Below are 22,171 nucleotides of genomic sequence, written 5' to 3'. Positions count from 1 at the left end.
TATACAATTATTGAACTTCATTAAGAGTATAATACTCATGAGCTCTTCCACCAATTTGTTACCTTCGACACGTAAAGGGTCATGTCTCTTACAAATCTCTTCCATCAAACCCACCAGCGAGACAACTTCTACAAGCAATTCCTTATTCATAAGCGCTATGATTTTTTCTTCCTGCTTATCTTTCTCTGAACTATACGAAGAGGAAGCAAGAAAGAAGCCCAAAATTCTAGAGGTAGATAAAAGGGTTTCGATGTATTACGCGTATCAACATAACCAGGAGGAGAGTTCCCAACTTAAAGGGCTGGAATTGTCATGAAAGTTGGAGAGCTTTAGGTAGTTTCTACCACCGGTGGAGGGGTAGACGAAGAATTGGTCCTGGAGGATGAAGTCGTCGTGCACAAGGAAGAGATGGATGATGAAGAGGCACTGGGCGATGTTGATTAGCGTAGCCGATGTTAGCCCAGTGCCTCGTGCAAACTAGTTCCCAAAGACTTCCCCACCTCCACCCTAGCTGAAAAAATGGTGATTGTGAAGGAGATGATCCGAATCCCTTACACCTACAGTGAGCAGGCAGTTGGACTTAGAAGGCAAGGACTCTCATCCATGGGACTTGGAGGCTAGGGTTCCGAGAAAAAAAGAACAAATTTATAGAGGTCGGTCGAATTAACACCTGAAGAACAAACCCGGCACTAGGAGGGTTGGAAAACCGACCTTATAATGATTTGTCATATGTCGGATGGATCATATTGATTAAATTGGGTCAATCGGATCGTCGGTCCATGTGCACAAGCCTACTAACATATATGCATGTACGTGCTATATCCTGATGTCGATCATCATATCAACGCCTCATGTGCAAAAGGATTTTTTTTTTTAAGTTTTATTAGAAAAATTTTAGGTTTGTAACCCACATCATTATTATCAGCCTTCGCATAACGTGCATGAATATATATTTGGAAAATATAGTACGACTATCAAATATGTCTATCATATATTTTTATTTTTATTTTTATTTTCTTAATAGTTAAGGAAGTGACTATTAGTAAATTTATTTATTTTTTCTTAATGGTTAAGGATGTTTAAAAAATAATTAAAGAAAAATAAAAAAATAAAAAGCTTATTTGTGCTAGTGTGTACTTTTGGTAGTCACCCTAATATTGTCCTATATATTTAGGATCTACTTGGGCTGCATTAGGAGTCTAGCTTAAAAAGTATTTATATATTTAGGGCCTGTTTAGGGACGTAAGTGTTTACAGACTAGTTTTAAAAGTTTTTTAATAAAACATTAGATTATTTGGGTGTTACATATTAAAATATTTTTTAGTCTCAAATTTATTTTTCTAGATAATCCAAAATGTAGTTTAGATTTAAAAAAAATCGTCAATAAACAAAAATACCCATATAACTTTCAGATAATTACAACTTTCAAACTTTTAAGGATATGGTCATAATCTTTAAAAAATTAAATGATCATAATTTCTACCTCAGAAATCACTTTTTTTAATTTATTTCCAAATAAATGTAACATGTTTGAAAGTATTTTAAATATATAGTAATTATCAAACAGTAAATAATTTTTTAATAATAAAACTTATTACTTAAACTATAGTTATAACTCCTATAACTATGGGCCAGTTTGGAATTGCGATATGAGTCTTAAAAAGTGTTTAAATAAATTTAAAAGCTATTTAATAGAAAAAAAATAGGTTTTTTGGGTGTTACATATTAAAACACTTTAAATCTCAAATAAGCTAAAAAATACATTTGAAGAACGTACTTTTTCAGAAAATGCGGAATATAATTCAAATTTTAAAAAAATTGTTAATGGACGAAAATACCCATTTAACTTTAAGATAATTACAACTTTCAAACTTTCAAGAATATGGTGATAATTAACAAAAATTTAAAAATTCGTCATTTCTACCTCATAAAATATTTTTTTTAATTTATTTCCAAGCAAACGTAACATATTTGAAAATGTTTTAAACATATGGTTACCAAATAATAAATAAATTTTTAATAGTAATACTTATTACTTAAGTTATAAGTTATAAGCCCAAAGTTATTAGCTATATTTCTCACGACAATTTTAAAGATGCACTATATATAAATTATATTTTTCATCACAATCTTAAACATGCGCTTACTCTAGCTATTAACGTCATAATTAATTACATCATCGTTCTAGTTCAAAGGTACCATGTATAGCTAGTGAGCTGATTAATTTCCAGTTCCAAAGCTTATCACGAGTCAAATCCACTAAAAAGAGTAATGATGATAATATTCGTAAAATTCTTAATTAAGATAATTTTCATGTATTAATTTACATTAAATGATAAGTAAAGGATAATAAATAATTTTAGATATTTTGGTATATAATTAGGCAATGAAATAATAATGATTAAAAATTTGTATATAATGTATATGTAATTTCTAATATTTTAAGCTTTAGTTCATGTTTGAGATTACGGTAAAAAATATACCTTATGACTTTAGAGTTTATAACTTATAACATAAGTAATAAGTTTTACTATTAAAAATTTATTTAATGTTTGATAATTATATGTTTAAAGCATTTTCAAATATTTTACGTTTGTTTAGAAATTACAAATTGAAAAAAATACTTTTAAAAGTATAAATGGCGATTATTTAAATTTTTAAAAATTATGACCATGTCCTTAAAAGTTTAAAAATTTTAATTATTTGAAAGTTGTATAAGTATAATTTTCTTTCATTGAAAATATTTTTAAAATTTGAATTACGTTCTGCATTATGTAGAAAAGCATGTTTGATGTTTTTACCCAAACGTGGTTTTTAGCTTATTTGAGAATAAAAGTAATTTAATATGTAACACCCAAACAACCTAATTTTTTCATTAAAGATCAACTTTAAAGATTATTTAAATATTTTTTAAGACTCCTACTGTAATCTCAAATAGACCTTTAATCTGTTATTTGAGATTTATGCTTCGTTTGGTTCATAAACTCATATAAACTCATCATTATAATTTTTTTAAATTTCGACACAAAATATAATAAACAATTTAACTTTTTCAAATCTCAAAATAATAATAATATTAAAAAATAATATTCTAACAATATTTTATCATCTCAACTCAATTCAGTTTAATATCTAAACACAGTTTTAGCTTGAAAGTATGATTTTCGAGAGATTTGAAGCCACGATAAGTGGAGAAATCAGCCGTGTACGTGGTCCATGTACCAGGCTTGAAGGTTGATCAAATTCGGCCGTCCGGTTTGCTTAACAATTGGATGTATATATATATATATATATATATATATATATATATATATTGGCTAGATATCATTTGGAATATTGGTTGGGGTTGCTTTTTCTCTTTTCCAAAGTGCTTCTACTTTTTAAGTTCAAAGGAAAGTCCGAAAGGATCATCATGGCCAGCCTTCAATTGAGTAGCAGTACTTACCATTCATTTTGTTTATCTCCAAGAAATATATACTCATTGATCCCCAACAATTAAATTTCTTCTTTTTTTCTGTTTTTTTCCCCCGTAATCAAACAACTTTGGAATTGTACGTTGAGGTCCATCATGTATTAATAGTACTTATCTTTTTCTTGAAAATTATACAGAAAGATAATTTTGTTCTATAAAAAAATCTCAAGATCATGAGGTACGTATCCAGTTTTGAATGAAAAGGGTTTGGCATCATGATGAGCTAGCTCTCGCTGATCTGATATTGATCAGAAACGAACTAAAAGGGTCGGCCCCTAATTCGATCCTCTTCCTTTCCGACCAAGCATTTTCAACCACAAAACGTGAGATCAGAGACCATGATTTTCTAATTCCCAGCTCCTTATTCTTTCCAGCTTCCGGCCTACCACTTCCTTCCGATCACATGAATTAGTCATGTTAACGTAGAAAGACGGTCATCGTAAGTACTTTTTTTTTTTTTGATCGGGTCATCGTAAGTACTTGCAAACCACTATGTCATTCACTAATAATTAATACTATATAATAATAATATTCTTTCATAAATATAAATTAAAATGCGCCATGCATGTATGAACTCATAATCATTTATATATGGTAATTAATTAATATTGGTATCTCTGGAATACTTGTAATTAATTAGCTTTTTAATATATAGTAGTCCTTAATTCACTTTTAATAATCTACCGATATATATATATGTACTATATGCGCTAAGAGTCTGATGACCTGATGGTATATGGTCTGATTCTCTAAATGAAAATTTTAGATTTGAAACCCCCCACCCCTTGTATAAAATATATATATATATATATATAAATATATGTACTATATGCACTCCCGACTATTTTCTGTTTGATCCATTAGTAATGATTAAACACACACACACATATATGGAAACTAGGGGAGAAAAAATGCATTCATCATCGTCTTTCTATATGTATAAGTATGTATATATATATATATATATATATATAGCTATCTTATAAATGAGAGCATTCCGTTAAATATTAATGTAAGTTGCTTAATTAATTATCCAGAGTAAAGACGTCAACCAGCTTACAGGTTTAAGTTATATCCTAATTCACATGCAAACTTCTCTCCCAAGCTATAATATCATGATTGAATATAGATCATCATGTAAAATGAGAATCCGTAACAAGTTTCCAACTTTCTTCAAAGAAATAATTCTCACACGGATAAAAATTATCATAAATAAAATATAGTCATTTATTAGAACTATCTGGCCTTGCATGCTATTTCTCTGAAGTTAGGAAAATGAAATAATTAAGAGTTTGGTTGCTTACTCTACGATCAACTACTAGATTAATGCACATGGATTAACCCCAATTTCAGGCCGTCTGATCTTCACATCTAGCTAGTTTGAGTGAATTTTAATTTCCTTCCAAGAAACTGTTACTTCGAATATAATTATGAAGAATGCATAATATATATATATATATATATTATTTTTTATATATATTATGTTGGGGTGCACCCAACAAAAGTACATAATATATATATATATATATATATATATATCATCATGTTCTTATATAAATATTATGTACTTTAACCATTTGCTTAATATCTAGCTAGAAGAAGTACTAATTAATGTACTTTCTTTTGGTGTACGTACACGTACGAGTCATGACAGTCCCGTCATTATTAACACACATCTAGCTAAGACTTCATGTATCTAGCATTCATATATGTGTGTGTGTGTATATATATATATATATATCTTTGTTTTAATTTAATTAGAAGGCGCGATGACTTCACTTTATTTTTCTTCAATATATATATAAGAGGTCCCTTTTCCGGCCCCTTGCTTCCTCGATTGTTCTGTGTTTGATCAATATTCACGCAAAGAAGAGCATTCTGATATATAGATAGACCCAATAATAAGTAAAGCCAGCAAGGAATATCTTAATTATTCTGCCAACATGCGCATCTGCATTCATATGCTTCGCGGCCTGTCATTCTTCATTCATTTTTCAAACAAGTTAGGCAATCACCAATCTAGCTATCTTCATTCTTCTACATAAAGAATCCAAAATAGCCAATCATAGAAAGGAAGGAGACACAATTATGGCCATGAACATCAATATTCCGTCTTTAATACTCATAATCTTCTTCGCAACATTCTTCACAGGCGCCCTTTCGAGAAATTCCTCCAGTGACAATATAGCTTGGTGGTGTAAGAGAACCCCACATCCAGAGCCATGCCAGTACTTCATGGGACACAGCCGTCACCATTTTGCACCAAAACACAGATCTGATTTCCGAAAAATGGTGGTGCAAGTGGCCATGGATCGCGTCATAACTGCACGAAGATATGCCAAGCGGTTGGGGCAGAATCTTGAGAACGAGCACCAGAAAGCCGCATGGTCAGATTGTTTGAAACTCTACGGCAACGCGATTTCCCAAATGAACCGTACCCTTCAAGGCCTAGACAATTACAAAAACGAGAGCTGTTCCGACTTCGATGTGCAAACTTGGCTCAGCACTGCCCTCACAAATATTGAAACATGCCGTGTTGGGTCCTTAGAATTGAATGTTTCCGACTCTGTAATGCCTTCCATCTTGTCCAATAATGTATCTGAGCTAATTAGCAATAGTTTAGCCATTAATGGTGTGATTCTGCACGAAGAAAGTAATAATACAGATGAATTCCCGAACTGGGTTTCGAAGCAAGAAAGAAAACTGTTGCAGGTTTCTTCGATAAAGGCAAACGCAAATCTCGTGGTGGCAAAAGATGGTTCGGGGCATTATCGGACGGTTCAATCAGCCATTAATGTGGCAGCAAGGAGAAGGAGCACTACTGGGAGGTTTATAATATATGTGAAGAGAGGGGTTTATAGGGAGAATATTGAGGTTGTCATAAACAACAATAATGTTATGCTAGTTGGTGACGGCATGAAGTATACGATTATCACGGGCAGCCGTAGTGTTGGAGGAGGGTCCACCACCTACAATTCAGCCACTGCCGGTGAGGGATTTGATTTCTCCATATCCTATATATGAAATGCACGCATTGATAATACTTGGTTCTAAATTCATAAAGAACTTTAGAAGATTTTTTTTTGTTTTTTCCATAGCTATTTGCTTTAGCTCAATGACTGACATGCGGCCAATACTCTCAGGAATTGACGGTCTTCGCTTCATCGCCCGAGACATTACATTCAGCAACACTGCCGGTCCCCAAAAAGGCCAAGCAGTCGCCCTCCGGTCAGCCTCCGATCTCTCTGTTTTCTACCGCTGTGCCTTCCAAGGTTACCAAGACACCCTCATGGTCCACTCCCAGCGACAATTCTACCGACAATGCTACATCTACGGCACAATAGACTTCATCTTTGGTAATGCCGCAGTAGTCTTCCAAAACTGCATGATCTACGTAAGGAGGCCACTGAAGGGCCAAGCCAATGTGATCACAGCCCAAGGCAGAAACGACCCATACCAAAACACTGGGATTTCTATCCACAAATGTCAAGTGCGGGCAGCACAGGACCTCAAGCCCGTGGTTCGATCATTTAAAACCTACTTGGGCAGGCCCTGGATGCAATATTCTCGAACAGTTTATCTGGAAACTTACATCGACAGCTTGGTGAGTCCAGTGGGATGGTTGGCATGGCAGAAATCTAAATTTGCACTTAATACTTTGTATTATGGGGAATACAAGAATTTTGGTCCAGCGTCTTCTACAAGATACAGAGTCAGATGGCCTGGATTTCATGTCATTACTAGCCAAAAAGAGGCATCCCGCTTCACCGTCGGCAACCTTCTTGCCGGGACGTCGTGGTTGCCGGCCACAGGTGTGCCATTCAAATCCGGCCTGTGACCATATTGTATGAGGATTAATTGAATTGCTAATTTATTCATTATGATTTATTTATTTGTAATTTGCAAGGAAAAACATTAATTTTACTCTAATTTTTTTTTTTTTAACAATAGACAGCAATATTGCATATAATAATTATTAAACTACTATATATACATGTAATATTGGAAAATAGTACATGACAGAAGTTGGACATTTATGATATTATTCACGTTTCAATTATTTGAGGGGCCCGGAAATTAGTGTTTACAATATTTTGGAGACATTTGCTGAGATGCCTGCTTGTGCATAATTCCATCCTTTTTTTATAAATTAATTAATTTAGAGCTTTAATTTTAACAGATTCTAATTCCAATATATATATGCTGATTCATGTTCTATAATAAAAAATTAAAATATATTCATATAAGAAATATAACGAACGTTCATCAGAGGCCAATTGACTCACGCGTAGATCATATGTATTCTAGAATAATTAAATATCCACATACGATGGTTATACGCCTACGTACGTGTATATTTATATACATACGTAAATGCCACTTTACGTATGCATACATATCACATATATTTTTATTATTTTAAAAAATTCTCTCAAGTCAATTTGTTATATGCAGCGTTCACATTAATGCAATAAAAAAAAATACCTGAAGTCAATGCTAGCTCTATATGTTAATTGATTTGTCGTGCCACCATGCCGAGGAAAAACACAACCAAAAAAAAAATTGTAACATATATATAATACTCACTTTTGTATATATTTTTTTTTATGTATTTCACTTATGTGATTGGTTAAATTAATTATTTTATATTAAAAAAATGATATAATCAATCATATTAATAAAATGTATAAAAAATACTGTAAAAAAAAATAATATATTTGTCCTAATTCCCACTTTCCTCTCTTTTCTTTCTCCGTAAACAAATCTCTTAACTCGATAACTCTAATCATGAGGCTCTCCACAAACCATTTCTTCGATCGGAGGCAAAGTGGCCCCGCGTTTGCATGGGTAACGAGACAATGAGAATTATGTAATAATAATGAAATAGATAGTAAATAATAATGAAATAGTTTAAGTTAAAATATTTTATTAAATTTTGATAAATGAGAATAAAAAAATTATAAAGTTAGAATATTATTTTTATCTTAAAATTTGAAAAAAAATTATATTATTTTTTGTATTTTATTTGAAAGTTTAAAAAAATTATAATGATTAGGTAATTATTAAATGAAAAATTTGAAAGTTTGAAATTAAAAAATATTTATATTTTAGTGATATTTGAAAATGATGAAATTATAAATAAATTTGAGCGAAAATATTTTACTGACCCCAAATTAAAATAATGTTTGACAGGATTTCTCTTTAAAATTGGGTTGGAGAAAATTCCCTAGCTCCAACACATCTATAAATAAGCCAAATGTCTATTAAACACATGACAAGTACTACATGCTAACTGGAAAACCTGATATGTGTCTATTCATGAAAACAATATTGTTTATCACATGTTCAAAAAATACATAATAATTTTTTAAAAGGGTAAGTGAAAGTTTGAAAACTTTGTTTATGCATGTTTTACGCCCAAATTAAAAATTATGCTGTGGATTTGGATCTTTTTAGTTCGGTGCCTTGTTCGAGGTACTCTACAAAATATATGAACATTACTCATCCAAACCTCCTCCACTTGGAATAATAAAGTTCGTACGTTCTCTGACCAGCTCTTCATTTGAGTTGATCATCTTTGAGGTCCATCTGAACTAGTCTGCATTTTTTTCTTGAGTAATGAGATCTTTACACTTTTTTTATTGGAGCACTCTTAATAAATTAGTTGAAGTTAAAATTTATTTTTTATAAATATAAGATAAATTTAGATTTTAACTAATCCATTCATATAAGTCTCAATATTGAAACAGTCATTTTTTTATTATATGACAATAAAATAATATAAGATGAATTTGATTTTAACTATTCACATCAAATTTTCATATTAGATTATCCATTTATTCATTATATAGTAATGATTAATTAATAATTTTAAAAATATTTTAATTTTTGTAATTATGAATTTATTTTATTTTATCATATTTTACTATTCATAATATTTTATATTAATTAGTAATCATATTCTAATTATTTTTTTTCAATTTTTATTTAAAATTGAGAGAGAAATAGTTGATATAAAAGAGAGAGAAATAATTGATATAAAATTTATTTGATGTATGAATAGTTACTTTCAAATTTGAAAATTATTTTGGATTATTTGAAATTTAGATAATCCATTGTGATGTCATTTTACGTTCTAATAATTAAATCATCAATGAATTTAGCTTTTAGCTAATCCATTGAGGAAAGTTAATCCATTGAGGATGCTCTTAGTGTTTTCCTACTCTCTTTTTTTTTTTCTTTTTACTCTTTGAATCTAGATTAAAAATCTCAGAAACATGATCTTATTGCATAATCTAAACGAAAATAAACTCAATAAACCAACATACTCATGTAAATTAATTAAAATTACATTTTTATAAAAATTGACCTTCTTTTACAAAATTTTTATAAAATTAAATTTATTTTTAATTAATTTACAAGATTATGTTGGTTGATTGAATTTATTTTTTTATAGATTATGCAGAAAGGTCATGTTTTGAAATTTTTAATCTAAATTCAAATAGTAAAAGAAAAAAAAAATAGCTATGAATAATAAAACAACAGTAAATTAGGAAGTGTACGTAAAGGTATCATTACCATTTGAGTTCTTATATATAGCATCCATTGTAGTGGGTGCATACATCAATGCACTCACTACGTGTGTGTAATTTGACATGTAAATCTCCACAATAAATCTCCAAAGTCTCACATTTTGACACATAATGTGTATAATTTAGATGCAGCAAATAGTAGCTGCACCTCTTATCATTTTCTTCAGATCCTACTACAAGTTTCCTGGTTTTGTGGCATGGTTATGACTGCTAGTGTATTTTTTAAAAAATTATATTAGTGGTCAAAATCAGAGAGCTAAAATCAAGAAGCAACCTAGCATTTTTCTTTTTCTTTCCGTTAATTAGTTCGAGGTTAATACCGACACGCGGCTTATAACTTAAATCTTACGATAACTTGATTTTGCAAAACTAATACAAAAAATAAACTATAAAATTAAGATTTTTTATGAAAAGTATTATTCGATGGCGACAATAACATTGCCAACTTAGCTAGCTAGGGAATGTCGTCGATCAAGCGAGGGAGTAGCATGCATGCATTAATAATGTCTACAAAATTAATGTTGTCCAGCTAATCTGATGATCTCATGTACTATATTTCAATATATTTTTCCTTTGCATGTTCATTGCTGATCATGAGAATTATAAATAAATATATAAAACGAAGGTTCCCTTCCCTTTCGGGTACCGATCATCGATGATCATGAGACTAGTACTAATGTTCATCGTTCATCATCAGGTTGTACGTCCAGCTAATCATCATCATCATCAGGCTCTCTAAGGTCAAATAATTGGGGCCCAACACAAATATTTGTGGCAAACCGTTGAAGAAACAGCATGCTGCATGTAGTACTACCTCTCATGCCATTCAACTTACGACTTTGAACAAATTAATTGGATATATATAGCTAGGGAACAAATTAAAAAACAGGTTTGGTTGACCGGATGAAGATAATCTACTAATTATTAAAACTCTAATTAAGATAGAAAAATTATATATATTCTTAACCTGATGTGTAGAGTACACACATTAAGATATATACTTACATAGCATACATAATTTGATTATGATCAATATAATTTCTAAAACTTGAATCTTACAGATCAAATCTTACCATTTAAATAGTGATGTGTATGGTGTGCTCCACGTAAACATTGACTTGAGAATAGAATAGAGTAATACTAAGTACAAGCCTCATACAAGCCCTTTGTAAAAAAGTATATCTCACTAATAAAGAATAGTTCTTTTTTAGGTCAAGTCCATTTTTTTACAAGGACTTCTATGGTATTTATCTATTTGAAGTTTGTACAAATCATTTCTCAATAGAAGAATCCAGTTATATATAACTCTATACCCATAATTTAAATTTTTCACAAAAATTAAGCATGGATAATGAAAATTCCTCTTCATCCTAGCTAGCCAGCTCCATGATGCGACAAAAATGGATCAATAATTAGGATTAGTGAATCGGTGATCATCAGGAATTTATAAAGAGTCATATTAATTATATGGTTTACTCTAATTAAGAAAGGGTTTTAACATGATGAACTCTATTATTGATTTATAATATACTCTTATATATAATTAGAAACATAAAGAATATATATGACTGATCCCTAAAAGATCAGTACTACTAAATATTATAATTATAAATAATGATCAGGATTTTAAAAGGCATATATATTAATTATTTGGTTTAAATATTTATTGATCTGAATAATTAGAAAGGTGCATGTTTCATGAGTTAATTAACAACTCTATTATTGATGTCTATACTCTTATATTATTTATAAGAAATCATGTAATTAAAGATCGAACATGCCGGATCCCTTTTTCGACATACTTCAATCAAGAAATTAAATCGTGGCTGGGAGGCCGGGGAATCTTCATATATTTTAAGGAAGCTATCTAGCTAGGGATCGAACTAATTCACACATGATTAATATACATGCATATCATCATGATCATGAACTTCGAAATCATCATGATAAAGTTACTCATGCCTCCCTTAATTAACCTTGTGCAGATCATCATGTACGTGTTATATATTCTGTCTACACGTTTTGGAGCCGCCTGCATGGAAAGTTCGATCAAAGTCAACATTAACATCTAACACCATTCAATATTCGTGCAAAAATTAATAGTCAGACGTTCCACCGGCATGCGAGCGTATTAACTGGTTTGAGTGTTGGTACTTAGATTCACAAACATATTTTATAAATATAAATTGATCTGATCATCATATAATTTTGTATAAAACGTTAATTTTACTTTATAATAATAAAAATAATTTTATAATTTAACGTATCACATCAATTTATAAATATATTTTTATAAAATTACTTTATATTCAAATTAAACATTTCTCAATTAGTTAATTTCCATGTACAAGTGAGTTGGCAGGACCGGAAGTCCATTAATGCATGCGCTGCTCTATCGATCAATTACTCACTTCAAACGCGACGTGATTATATTCTCAATCATGAATCATGAACCATAGGTAGGTTCATATTTTACAATTTTTAGTACCTTTTTTTTTTCTCTCCCTAATTTGATTATTAATTAATAATTGCTCACCGCCAGCCAAGGAAAACAGGGCGGCTATTAGAAAAAACAGGTGGGAAGATGGAAGAAAGATCACATGTATCATTATATCATGTATGTCCTGCTCATAACACGAGCAGTACGTACGTAGTACCATTGCATTTAGGTGATACTTGCAATTTTAATCAATTCCTCGGTCAACACGTACAATCCCCGGCCATTTCATGTATATATCTGACTTTTACAACACACTATATATATAATATTAGATTATGATCGTTTCTTTTAGCTATTTAGCTGCCAGATCATGTTTTGATGATAATGACATGACTGTGTCATAGCCAATTCGAGTACGCGCGCGGTAAAGAATATATATATATATATATATATATATATATATATATCAACATTTATATACAGACGTACGAGAATAATCATAAGATCATGAATAGTGATCAAAGAATCGGTTGGGTAAATCATATGGAACGCGCCCGCCGCAGCTGTAAAATAGAATTCATGCATCCATTTTCGATTCGTTTACCATCACTTTCAACATCCATGTTCAAACTCAGCCAACCTGTCCCCAACAAGCTGCTGCATGTACTCTTTTGATCCCTATATAAACATGTCTCACACATCCCTTGAAAACCCATCATTTGAAAAAGAAAAGATCCATCAATGGCAAAGCTTCTTGTCTTATTCTTATTATTGTCCCTAACCTTCCTTTCCTTCCTTTCCTCGACCCTGTCGAGTAGTGTCTCTAATGGCATAGATTCGTGGTGCAGCAAAACCCCACACCCAAAAACTTGCAAATACTACATGAGCCACAATCCCAAATTCACCGGTCATTTACCAAAATCAAAATCCGAGTTCAAGAAAGCCGCAGTCAATATAGCCTTGGATCAGTCCATTAAAGCTCAAAGTCACAACAAGTGGCTTGGGTCCAAGTGCCAGAACAAGAAGGAAAAGGCTGCATGGGCTGATTGTTTGAAGCTTTATCAAGAAACCATCACCCTGCTCAACCAAACCCAGGACCCCGCCACCAAGTCCACCGACTATGACGCGCAGACCTGGCTCAGCACTGCTCTTACAAACCTAGAAACCTGCAGAGCCGGCTTTGCAGAGCTAAATGTTCGAGACAATATATTGCCCCTCATGTCCAACAATGTTTCGGTCCTCATAAGCAACACTTTATCTATTAACAACGGTTCACTCCCACCAGAAACAAAAAGATACAAAGATGGCTTTCCGAGCTGGCTTTCCACCGGTGACAGGAAGTTGTTACAATCTTCAACACCCGCTGCAGACCTGGTGGTGGCGCAAGATGGTTCGGGGGATTACAAAACTATTACCGAAGCTTTGAACGCAGCGGCAGATAGGAGTGGGAGTGGAAGGTTTGTCATACATGTGAAGAGTGGTATGTACGAGGAGAACCTAAATATGGGAAGTCAATTCAAGAACATTATGTTGCTTGGTGATGGGTTGAGGTGGACCATTATTACTGGTAGCAGGAGTGTTGTCGGAGGCTCCACAACTTTCAATTCTGCAACAGTTGGTAAGGGGACTTCATTTCTTTCTCGCTCTCTTTCAAAATTAGAATAAACATAGAAAATAAAATCATTTTACATATAATTATTCGATTTCATGCAATGATATGATCATGTCCACAAACCATGCTACATGGATATAATTACATTGATCTCTAGATATGTACGTATACTCTTATCTTTTGCCTCGAAATAATTTATTACTAATTCCTATGATTTTATTACCATCATCAGCGGTGACTGCCGAAGGTTTCATTGCTCGTGGCATCACATTCCGTAACACTGCCGGTCCAGAGAACCATCAAGCAGTGGCACTCAGGTCAGGCGCAGACCTCTCGGTCTTCTACCGGTGCGGCTTCGAAGGATACCAAGACACCCTCTACGTCCACTCACAGCGCCAGTTTTACAAAGAGTGCTACATCTATGGCACAGTAGATTTCATTTTTGGAAATGCCGCAGTAGTGCTCCAAAACTGCATGATCTATGCAAGGAAACCCATGAGCGGGCAAAAGAACACGGTCACGGCCCAAGGCAGGACCGACCCTAATCAAAACACAGGGATTTCGATCCATAATTCACGAGTCATGGCCGCAGCAGACCTCGTACCGGCGCTTGGCTCAGTGAAATCTTACCTGGGTCGACCATGGAAGGAGTACTCGCGAACGATTTTCATGAAGACTTATATCGACACTTTGGTGGATCCAGTGGGCTGGCTGGAATGGGATGGTGATTTTGCGCTTGATACATTGTATTATGGGGAGTACAAGAATATCGGCCCACGTTCTTCGACGAGTCAAAGGGTGAATTGGAGTGGTTATCATGTTATAACCAGTGCAAGCGTGGCTTCTCAATTCACGGTTGAGAATTTTATCGCCGGGCAGTCATGGTTGACGGCAACTGGGGTGCCATTTGTTGCTGGTCTCTGATAACATTGAACTTTACTCTGCATTAATTGTGATTCTAATTTGTTCGGTGATTATTAATTTGTTTTATTCTATGTAATAAGTTCAAATCACGTCCATATGGAATAAAAGAAAGTACAGATCAAGAAATTCTTTGTTCTTTCAAGCAGAATAAAAAGATGTAAATTCCATTCTTTTTCCGAAAATCTTCATTGTTCCGCGTTCTTTATTTCATTGGGCAGTCAAACGATAAGTCCATGACAGATTTATTTCAACATCTTGCTATCTACTACGATAATTATACCCTCCTAGCTGTGACCAAAAGAATACAAAATAGCAAGCTTGATGTACTGCTCAATAGGGGGCAACAATCGAGCTCTGCATCTCCCTTAAAATTATCATGCCTTGAGATGAGTTCGGTTTATGAATTGAGTTTAAACAAAGCGTAAGTTACGTACAATCGTAGAGTGGGCAAATGCCACACAATCGTTTTAAAAAAATGGGATTCACTAAAAAAAAATTAATTTTTTTTCATATGAATCTCATATTACCTCGCTCTTTTCAAATAGATTATACGACGCTTGCGCATTCCACGACTGCAAATATCATTTCTCTTAAACAAAATATAAACTAGTTTACTGATCTGCCATTGGTGTATGTATAAGAGAGAGAGAGAGAGAGTTGATACTCTGTATTATTATACAATTAATTATGCAAGATATATATATATATATAGATATAGCTATGTTTATACTCGTATAACAGTGGAACATGTTTGTACTGGCACCTTATCAAACTAGATAATGTTCTTTATTAATTCACAAGAAACCCTACAGCATGCCAGAAATTTCTTCAACTCTGATTATGAAACCATTGGTTTGAGATTCCCCGGCCCCTTCCGAACTTATATTCATGAAAACTTATAATTCTTTTTTTAATAAATGTGTCTATATATACGATGATAGGAATTCTATATCTATTTGCAGGTCAATTACGTTCTCCACAACCCGGAGAAGGTTCAAATTGTTGAGATAATTAATTGTTGGCTGCTCAGCCCACTTTGGCCCATTGTGTTTCAATCCACACATGAACCAGACTGAGAGGGCCCAAACCACACTGATATCTGACCCGGACTGCATTCCCGATCATCCAATCCTCCAAGAAAAATGGAAGTATGGAACAGTTCAAATTCTACCAAAATGACATGGAATAAAACAGAGTAGGGTGTCCCTCATATGCCATCCACAATACTTTAGCCTTATTTCATCATTTCCTGATGTGACAATCAGTATAAGTATATGATACAATTAAAGTGGAGGAGCATGTGAGCAACAGCTTGAAACTCGATCATTCTATTTTACTGGAGACAGACCACTCATATTGAATGGAATAATGAGACAAACAATAATAAGTGTTCCATGAATCAAATGGAATAATTGCATATGGAGGCATGGTATGCTACATATCTACTCAAGCCTTTTCCTCGATATAGATAGGAGCGTGGAGCACAATGATAATAAAGAGGATAAAACAAACTCGAGTAAGAAAAAAGTCGGATGCTATCAAGTATGAATCAATCATAGTCAGTGTAACTTTATGAAGTACAAGGAATCATGGAAGAAAGGAATCAAGTGTCATTTGAACCAAAGATAATGTACTGACAAAAACCATTATGGGCACCTAAACTAACTATGTCTTGCAAACTCAACAGTAATGTCCGACCTGGAACAAGCCGTAACTTCCTGTAATGGCAGAACTTACCGATGCAGCAGCAAAGCTTAGCTAAAAAGGGTGATCATAGCAAAAAATGCCACCACCAGACAGAAAGATAGCTTTGAGCTTCCCCTTGGAAGTGATACTGCAGAGTTGGTCTGATCCCTAAAGGTGAGAACAAACACAGAATTATGAGTTTCAGAAAATTATGTTTTCGAGAGAGAGTGAGAGTTCTATTTTAAAGTTTTTAGTCATATACTTTGATAATTGCTGGAGTACGCCGCAGTATAAGACATTCCCAGGTGCAGCCATCTCCGTTTCACCATTTTCCTCAGGATTGACAATTTTCATATAAGTTTCTTGCCCTAGATACCATCTATCAAGATTTTCTGCTCTGATGTTCCATGTTCCAACATTGTCAAGAGAGACAAGGACTGCCGTCCAACCCCCAGGGAAAACCTGCACAACAGTAAGACTGAGTTTAACACAAGACATGCAGCTAGGCTATTTGCGATTTTAGCCCCTTAATGATTCAAAACAGCTGCAACAGAAACCTTCATTAACAAGTTACAACATAAGCACAATAAAAGAAGCATTTTTCTCTGTCACAAGGTCCTCAAGATTTTTGTGAGTTTAATACGCAACTCAAACAATTAAGAGAAACATATTCTCAAATCTCTGTAGAGAACTAGTTGTTCACAGTTCTTTCATGTATTGTATAACAGACCAGAACCCTTATATCACACCTCATTACTAAACATTCAGGCAAAGTTTCAGGCCCAAAAACTCGCCATATCCTTTATCATTATTCTTTTTCTTTTTTCCATTAAGTTCACCATATCCTTCTAACATACCCGCTTACAGCATAAGAGATAGGGTGTAGTGAATTAGTTGAGAAAACCAATGTTTACATGAAAAAACCAACCTGAGTAGTGCAGCGAGAAATTGCATCCCACTTATTATATCTATTTCTACTTGCTTCTGTCCAATCACCAAAATCCATCCTGCATTCATGTAATCAATTTCTCACAATGCTTATTAACCTTACAGCAATGAGAGACTGTATAAACAAAGAAAAGATTCATACCCAATTACAAAAAAGGAATATCCATCCATATGAAAACTCTGCATCACGGTGTCATTGTTTTGGAAGATTACTTCTATGAACCCCTTATAAGTCGCATTAATAACAGATCTGTCTATCCGAGGGGTTCTGTTAAGTGGCCTGCTGGGGAAATCAAGCTTATATTCTCCCTTCACTTTATACTGATCAGCAAGCCTGATTGGTGTTTTAGGATTGACAAATGAGATCCCATTGAGCGTAGCTCGAAGTGTCCCATTGATCTGTACTGGCGGCACAATCTTTATCACATATGTCTCCGTCACATTAATTGAACCATAGTGAAAAGATCCCTGTGGATTAGGGCGAGCTCCACTTGCAGATACATTTTGCCTAAACAATATGGAATGGAGATTTAAATTTACATATATTCAATAGTAAACTATTGTTGCAAAAATTCCACTGAAACTTAAATCGAAATGAAAATAAGGGAAAATAAGTCAAAAAGTGGTGGTCCCATCATTTACAGGCATCAACTTAAACCATGAATTACATCAACTTCACCATCAAGTTATTTATAAACTTTTAGGCATGAATTCAATCTAATTGTGCCACCTGGGAAAGTGGTTGGTTAAATTGTTGTAATTTTATGCTTACTAGTGTTTATAACAATTCAAGGAAAACCTAAAGTACATCTAGGGTTATATTCTAAAAGAACTGGTCAACAATTAAAACCCCTTGGAATCGAATCAATATAAACAGCAGGAACTTCTCCCTTTTTTTTTTCTACCCCCCCTCCCCAAGGCAATGTGCTATCTTGTTCACCACCTTCTCATTCTAAATCTGGGGTATTAATGTAATGTATCACAAGAAACCAAGCTGTCCAGGATATCAAACTCCAGAACAACTATGGCGTTACGAAAACAAACCTGATGCTTACTGCCTGGTTTAGTGGCCTTGACTTGTCATAAGTATCATTTGGTGGATCAGGTAGAGGACCTGTTGCTGGTCCTTTAGAATTGGAATAGTGTAAAATGGCAACACCGGTCACTCTCTGCCAAAGTGATTCATTCACAAACCTAGCACTTGCAACGACATAGTAATCAGAACTTGCATTCTGATCCATGGTGACCAAGAAAGAATAAGATTGACCAACATGAATATCTACGTCTGTAAAGTTTTGCTGCACTGTATAATGTCCCTCTGTTTCTGCAAGAATCAGAAAGTGGTTTTGGATTCTAAAGTTCAAACTAGTTGAAGTTCCAACGTTGTGCACACGAAGTCGATATGTTTTGCCTGCAAAACATAATTCTATGAACAATTAATACTTAACCAGTTGAAACCATTTGCCAGGAAACATGAAAAACAAAGGAAGCCACCATATCAATAAATTCAGTAAAATAAAAATACTAAAATAAAATTAGCATGGACACTCCCTACATCCACATGTATGTGCGTTCTCCAGATTTCTTAAACTAATACCAACTGTGTTAACAGCAGGACAGAAATAAACTTTTTATAGGCCACTGGAAACCATATGAAACTTTGTTTGGAATTCAAAAGGCTTAAAATTTTAATTTATGATGAAAGCAGGTCAAGAAAGTGGTAGATTAAAATGAAACTTCCAACTTCCAACAAAGTTAACAAATTTAGAACATTAAATATAAAGAGAAACTTGGGTAATGACTGATGACCATATGTGAGATATTCACCCAAGAGGCAAGAGAAGCCAATAAGTTGTGGAAAATGAACTTCCATATGGTGAAAAACAAAAAATGAAAATAAAAACAATGAAAATGGTTCAACCTATGTTTACTATTAATGCCAGAAAAAATTACCCTGATCGACACCAATGGTTTCATATTCAATGCCATCAGGTACAAGAGTGGTATTGTACCGATAAGGTCCCTTTCCATTGATGATTACTCCATCAGGCATCCCAAGGTCTTGTCCAGCATCAAGGGCCGACCGCAATGCCTAAAATCAAAAAAGAAGACAGCAGTAAAGTTAGTTGCTACAATCCCACTGCTACATTCGTAAGCAAACATCAGACAGAGAATAAATACTGGCCTTATGGTTCCGGGTATACCAGTCACCAATCATAATGACGATATCGCCATCTGGCTGTGCAAAAGGAATCGGGATTATATTCCTATTATTAATAATGAAAGGACCAAAGCCACCAGATGCTCTCTGAAACTTGAGAGATGGGAAGTAGAAAAAGCTCCCAATTTGATCCTTTACTTGAAACTGATAAGTCCAATTCTTTTTGGGATGAATGGGACAATTTGTGCCAAGAACACCATCCTGCCATGAATTTCGCCGCATTTGAATTCCAGACCTGTAACAACCATTAATCCCATATTTGTCATAGCACTCCAAATACAGTTCATGTTTTTTTTTCTTTTTGTAAGAAAAAAGAGTTTAATATAATGATATGTGCTGAAACCAACCAGGTCATTAGGAGTTCCTCATCCAAATCATTCCATACATTGACAACAACATTGTTATTAGTAGTAGAATTGATTACAGGGCCTGGGAATCTCTCATTTACTGCTATAACCTGCAGACAGTAATTAATTGAAAAAATTCAAGCTATTCAGATTCTGTCAACATGACTATTCATGATTTGATAACAATTGGGAATATGACCATTTCAAAATAAAATTGAAAAGGAAAGAATAAAAAAATAACAATAAAAAAAGTCACAACATACAAATCATAATCTAGAATGAAACGTAGGGTTATAATCTACATTAACTGTACACAAAAATTACTTATAAAAAAAATAAAAAATAAATAAATAAACTGTACACAAAAATCCGAATCCAATTCAGCAACATGCAAAAGACTCATAACAGAAAACTCTTTTTTGATAAGTAGACTCATAACAGAAAACTGAAGAAATAGCGTTTAAGAAAAGCCCCCAAAGCACAAGCACCATGATCTAACAACATCTTTAAGAAGGGAGGGCAACCAGGGGGACCACCCCTAAAAATCCCAAATCTAATTCAGCAACATGCAAAAGACTCATAACAGATAACTGAAGAAATTGAGTTTAAAAAAAGAATCCAAAACACAAGCACCATGATCTCACAACAAATTTAAGGAGGACCACCCCCAAAAAATAAAGAAAAGAAAAGAAAAAAATCAGTGCGAAAATTTTTTTAGGGGGTTTTCTGGTCATTTTGCAATCTGTACTTTTGTACTCGTTTTCTTCATGGGCAACATCTTTGAGCTCTAATCTCTTTCGATAATAACAATTTACAGTATCAGACGTGAAGCACATAAATATATGTGATGCTAATTGTAGGAAATGAACAAAAAAATGTCTATAAAATTGTAAAACCCATGAAGAATAATTACCAAGTAATTACATGTTTGGAGTCTTGGACCTAACTACGAAGAAACCCGTTTCTCTAGTACAAACACTTACACACAACATATACCATTGATTGGCAAGAAAAACATAAAAAGACACAACACCAACATAAAAAAATCATCTGAAAATGCAACCACAAACAAGGTTCTGAATAAAAAAGACATTACCCCGTCTATAATCTGCGAAGGAACAAACGCACACCCGCGTGGAAAAAAAAAAAAAAAAACTAAAAACTAACAATAAAGAGTGGGAGAGAGTGAGAGAGAGTTAGGAACTGAACCTGTTGAGGAACGCCAAGAGGGGAGGCAGTGAGGTAAGAGACATGAAGGTCATAGAAGACATAGGGGTCAGCAGCAAAACATAAGATTGGAAGCAGAGCAATGTGGACCAAAGAAAACAGACAAAACCGGGAGAGCCCAGGATGAGCCATTGATGAACTCTTGGGTTTACGGATGTGCGCAGAGCAAGGCAAGGCAAAACAAAATCCTTCGAGATTTGGTGGTGTTTTACATAATCAAACAATGAGAGAGAGCGAGAGAGGAAGAGACGTTATTATCTGAAGCTCCTTACTATGTAAGAAAGAAAGAAAGATGCTACTGACCGGTAGGGTACCAGAGGGTCGCCCGGAAAACAAATCACATCTCTGTTTTTGGAACTTTCGAGCCTACTCAAACGTCCCATTACCGGTAACTCGCTAAGCCAGTTGAATCTTGCATCTCTTTTTCTCTTTTTTCTTTTTTAAGAAGGTTGAATCTTAGTATCGTACATCTTACAACCCACTTTAAGTTTAATTTCTTCTTATTTTAATAAGTTTGATCTGCAAGACGTTTAAGAACCGGGTGGAGCCGGTCGCAGGTGAAGATGGGATGGTGGGAATCGTGAAAGTTACAGAGCTAAGAGTCAGCCTCCAAATGTTCGCACAAGTTTCGGCGTCCAAAGATTTTCTTACGCGTTTCTAACGTTCAAATTTTCGTCCATTTTCTTAACGAAGTTTACAAC

General features: G+C 33.8%; 3 protein-coding genes across 3 annotated transcripts; 2 read left to right on the top strand and 1 right to left on the bottom strand.

The window, feature by feature from the left end:
• Positions 1–5,474: 5,474 nt before the first annotated feature.
• LOC109014086 (probable pectinesterase/pectinesterase inhibitor 60) lies at positions 5,475–7,370 on the top strand. The gene is made up of 2 exons (XM_018996407.2): positions 5,475–6,461; positions 6,616–7,370. The coding sequence occupies exons 1-2, from the start codon at positions 5,561–5,563 to the stop codon at positions 7,308–7,310; spliced, it is 1,596 nt and encodes a 531-aa protein (XP_018851952.2). The 5' UTR covers positions 5,475–5,560; the 3' UTR covers positions 7,311–7,370.
• Positions 7,371–13,213: 5,843 nt separating this feature from the next.
• Positions 13,214–15,223, top strand: LOC109014084 (probable pectinesterase/pectinesterase inhibitor 17). Its single transcript, XM_018996406.2, has 2 exons — positions 13,214–14,123; positions 14,350–15,223. The coding sequence occupies exons 1-2, from the start codon at positions 13,247–13,249 to the stop codon at positions 15,039–15,041; spliced, it is 1,569 nt and encodes a 522-aa protein (XP_018851951.1). The 5' UTR covers positions 13,214–13,246; the 3' UTR covers positions 15,042–15,223.
• A 1,335-nt stretch (positions 15,224–16,558) lies between these two features.
• Positions 16,559–22,162, bottom strand: LOC109014083 (monocopper oxidase-like protein SKS1). Its single transcript, XM_018996405.2, has 9 exons — positions 21,453–22,162; positions 20,244–20,353; positions 19,861–20,131; positions 19,629–19,767; positions 18,720–19,086; positions 17,818–18,183; positions 17,656–17,734; positions 16,990–17,189; positions 16,559–16,895 (listed from the first exon to the last, which is right to left on the bottom strand). Exons 1-9 carry the CDS (start codon positions 21,600–21,602, stop codon positions 16,796–16,798), a joined length of 1,782 nt encoding a protein of 593 aa, XP_018851950.1. The 5' UTR covers positions 21,603–22,162; the 3' UTR covers positions 16,559–16,795.
• Between the last annotated feature and the right edge of the window lie 9 nt (positions 22,163–22,171).

Source organism: Juglans regia, chromosome 10, assembly GCF_001411555.2.
Source record: "Juglans regia cultivar Chandler chromosome 10, Walnut 2.0, whole genome shotgun sequence".
NCBI lineage: Eukaryota > Viridiplantae > Streptophyta > Magnoliopsida > Fagales > Juglandaceae > Juglans > Juglans regia.
This window is presented reverse-complemented; position numbering and strand designations above follow the sequence as displayed.

What these genes read in the sequence shown, in the direction of transcription:
- LOC109014086 (XM_018996407.2), top strand. Translation starts at nt 5,561, where the DNA reads ATGGCCATGAACATCAATATTCCGTCTTTAATACTCATAATCTTCTTC. An exon ending in CTACAATTCAGCCACTGCCG is followed by an intron (nt 6,462 to 6,615) that starts GTGAGGGATTTG and finishes CAATACTCTCAG; the next exon opens with GAATTGACGGTCTTCGCTTC.
- LOC109014084 (XM_018996406.2), top strand. Translation starts at nt 13,247, where the DNA reads ATGGCAAAGCTTCTTGTCTTATTCTTATTATTGTCCCTAACCTTCCTT. An exon ending in TTTCAATTCTGCAACAGTTG is followed by an intron (nt 14,124 to 14,349) that starts GTAAGGGGACTT and finishes TACCATCATCAG; the next exon opens with CGGTGACTGCCGAAGGTTTC.
- LOC109014083 (XM_018996405.2), bottom strand. Translation starts at nt 21,602, where the DNA reads ATGGCTCATCCTGGGCTCTCCCGGTTTTGTCTGTTTTCTTTGGTCCAC. An exon ending in GAGGAACTCCTAATGACCTG is followed by an intron (nt 20,132 to 20,243) that starts GTTGGTTTCAGC and finishes TGGTTGTTACAG; the next exon opens with GTCTGGAATTCAAATGCGGC. An exon ending in GGTATACCCGGAACCATAAG is followed by an intron (nt 19,768 to 19,860) that starts GCCAGTATTTAT and finishes TTTTGATTTTAG; the next exon opens with GCATTGCGGTCGGCCCTTGA.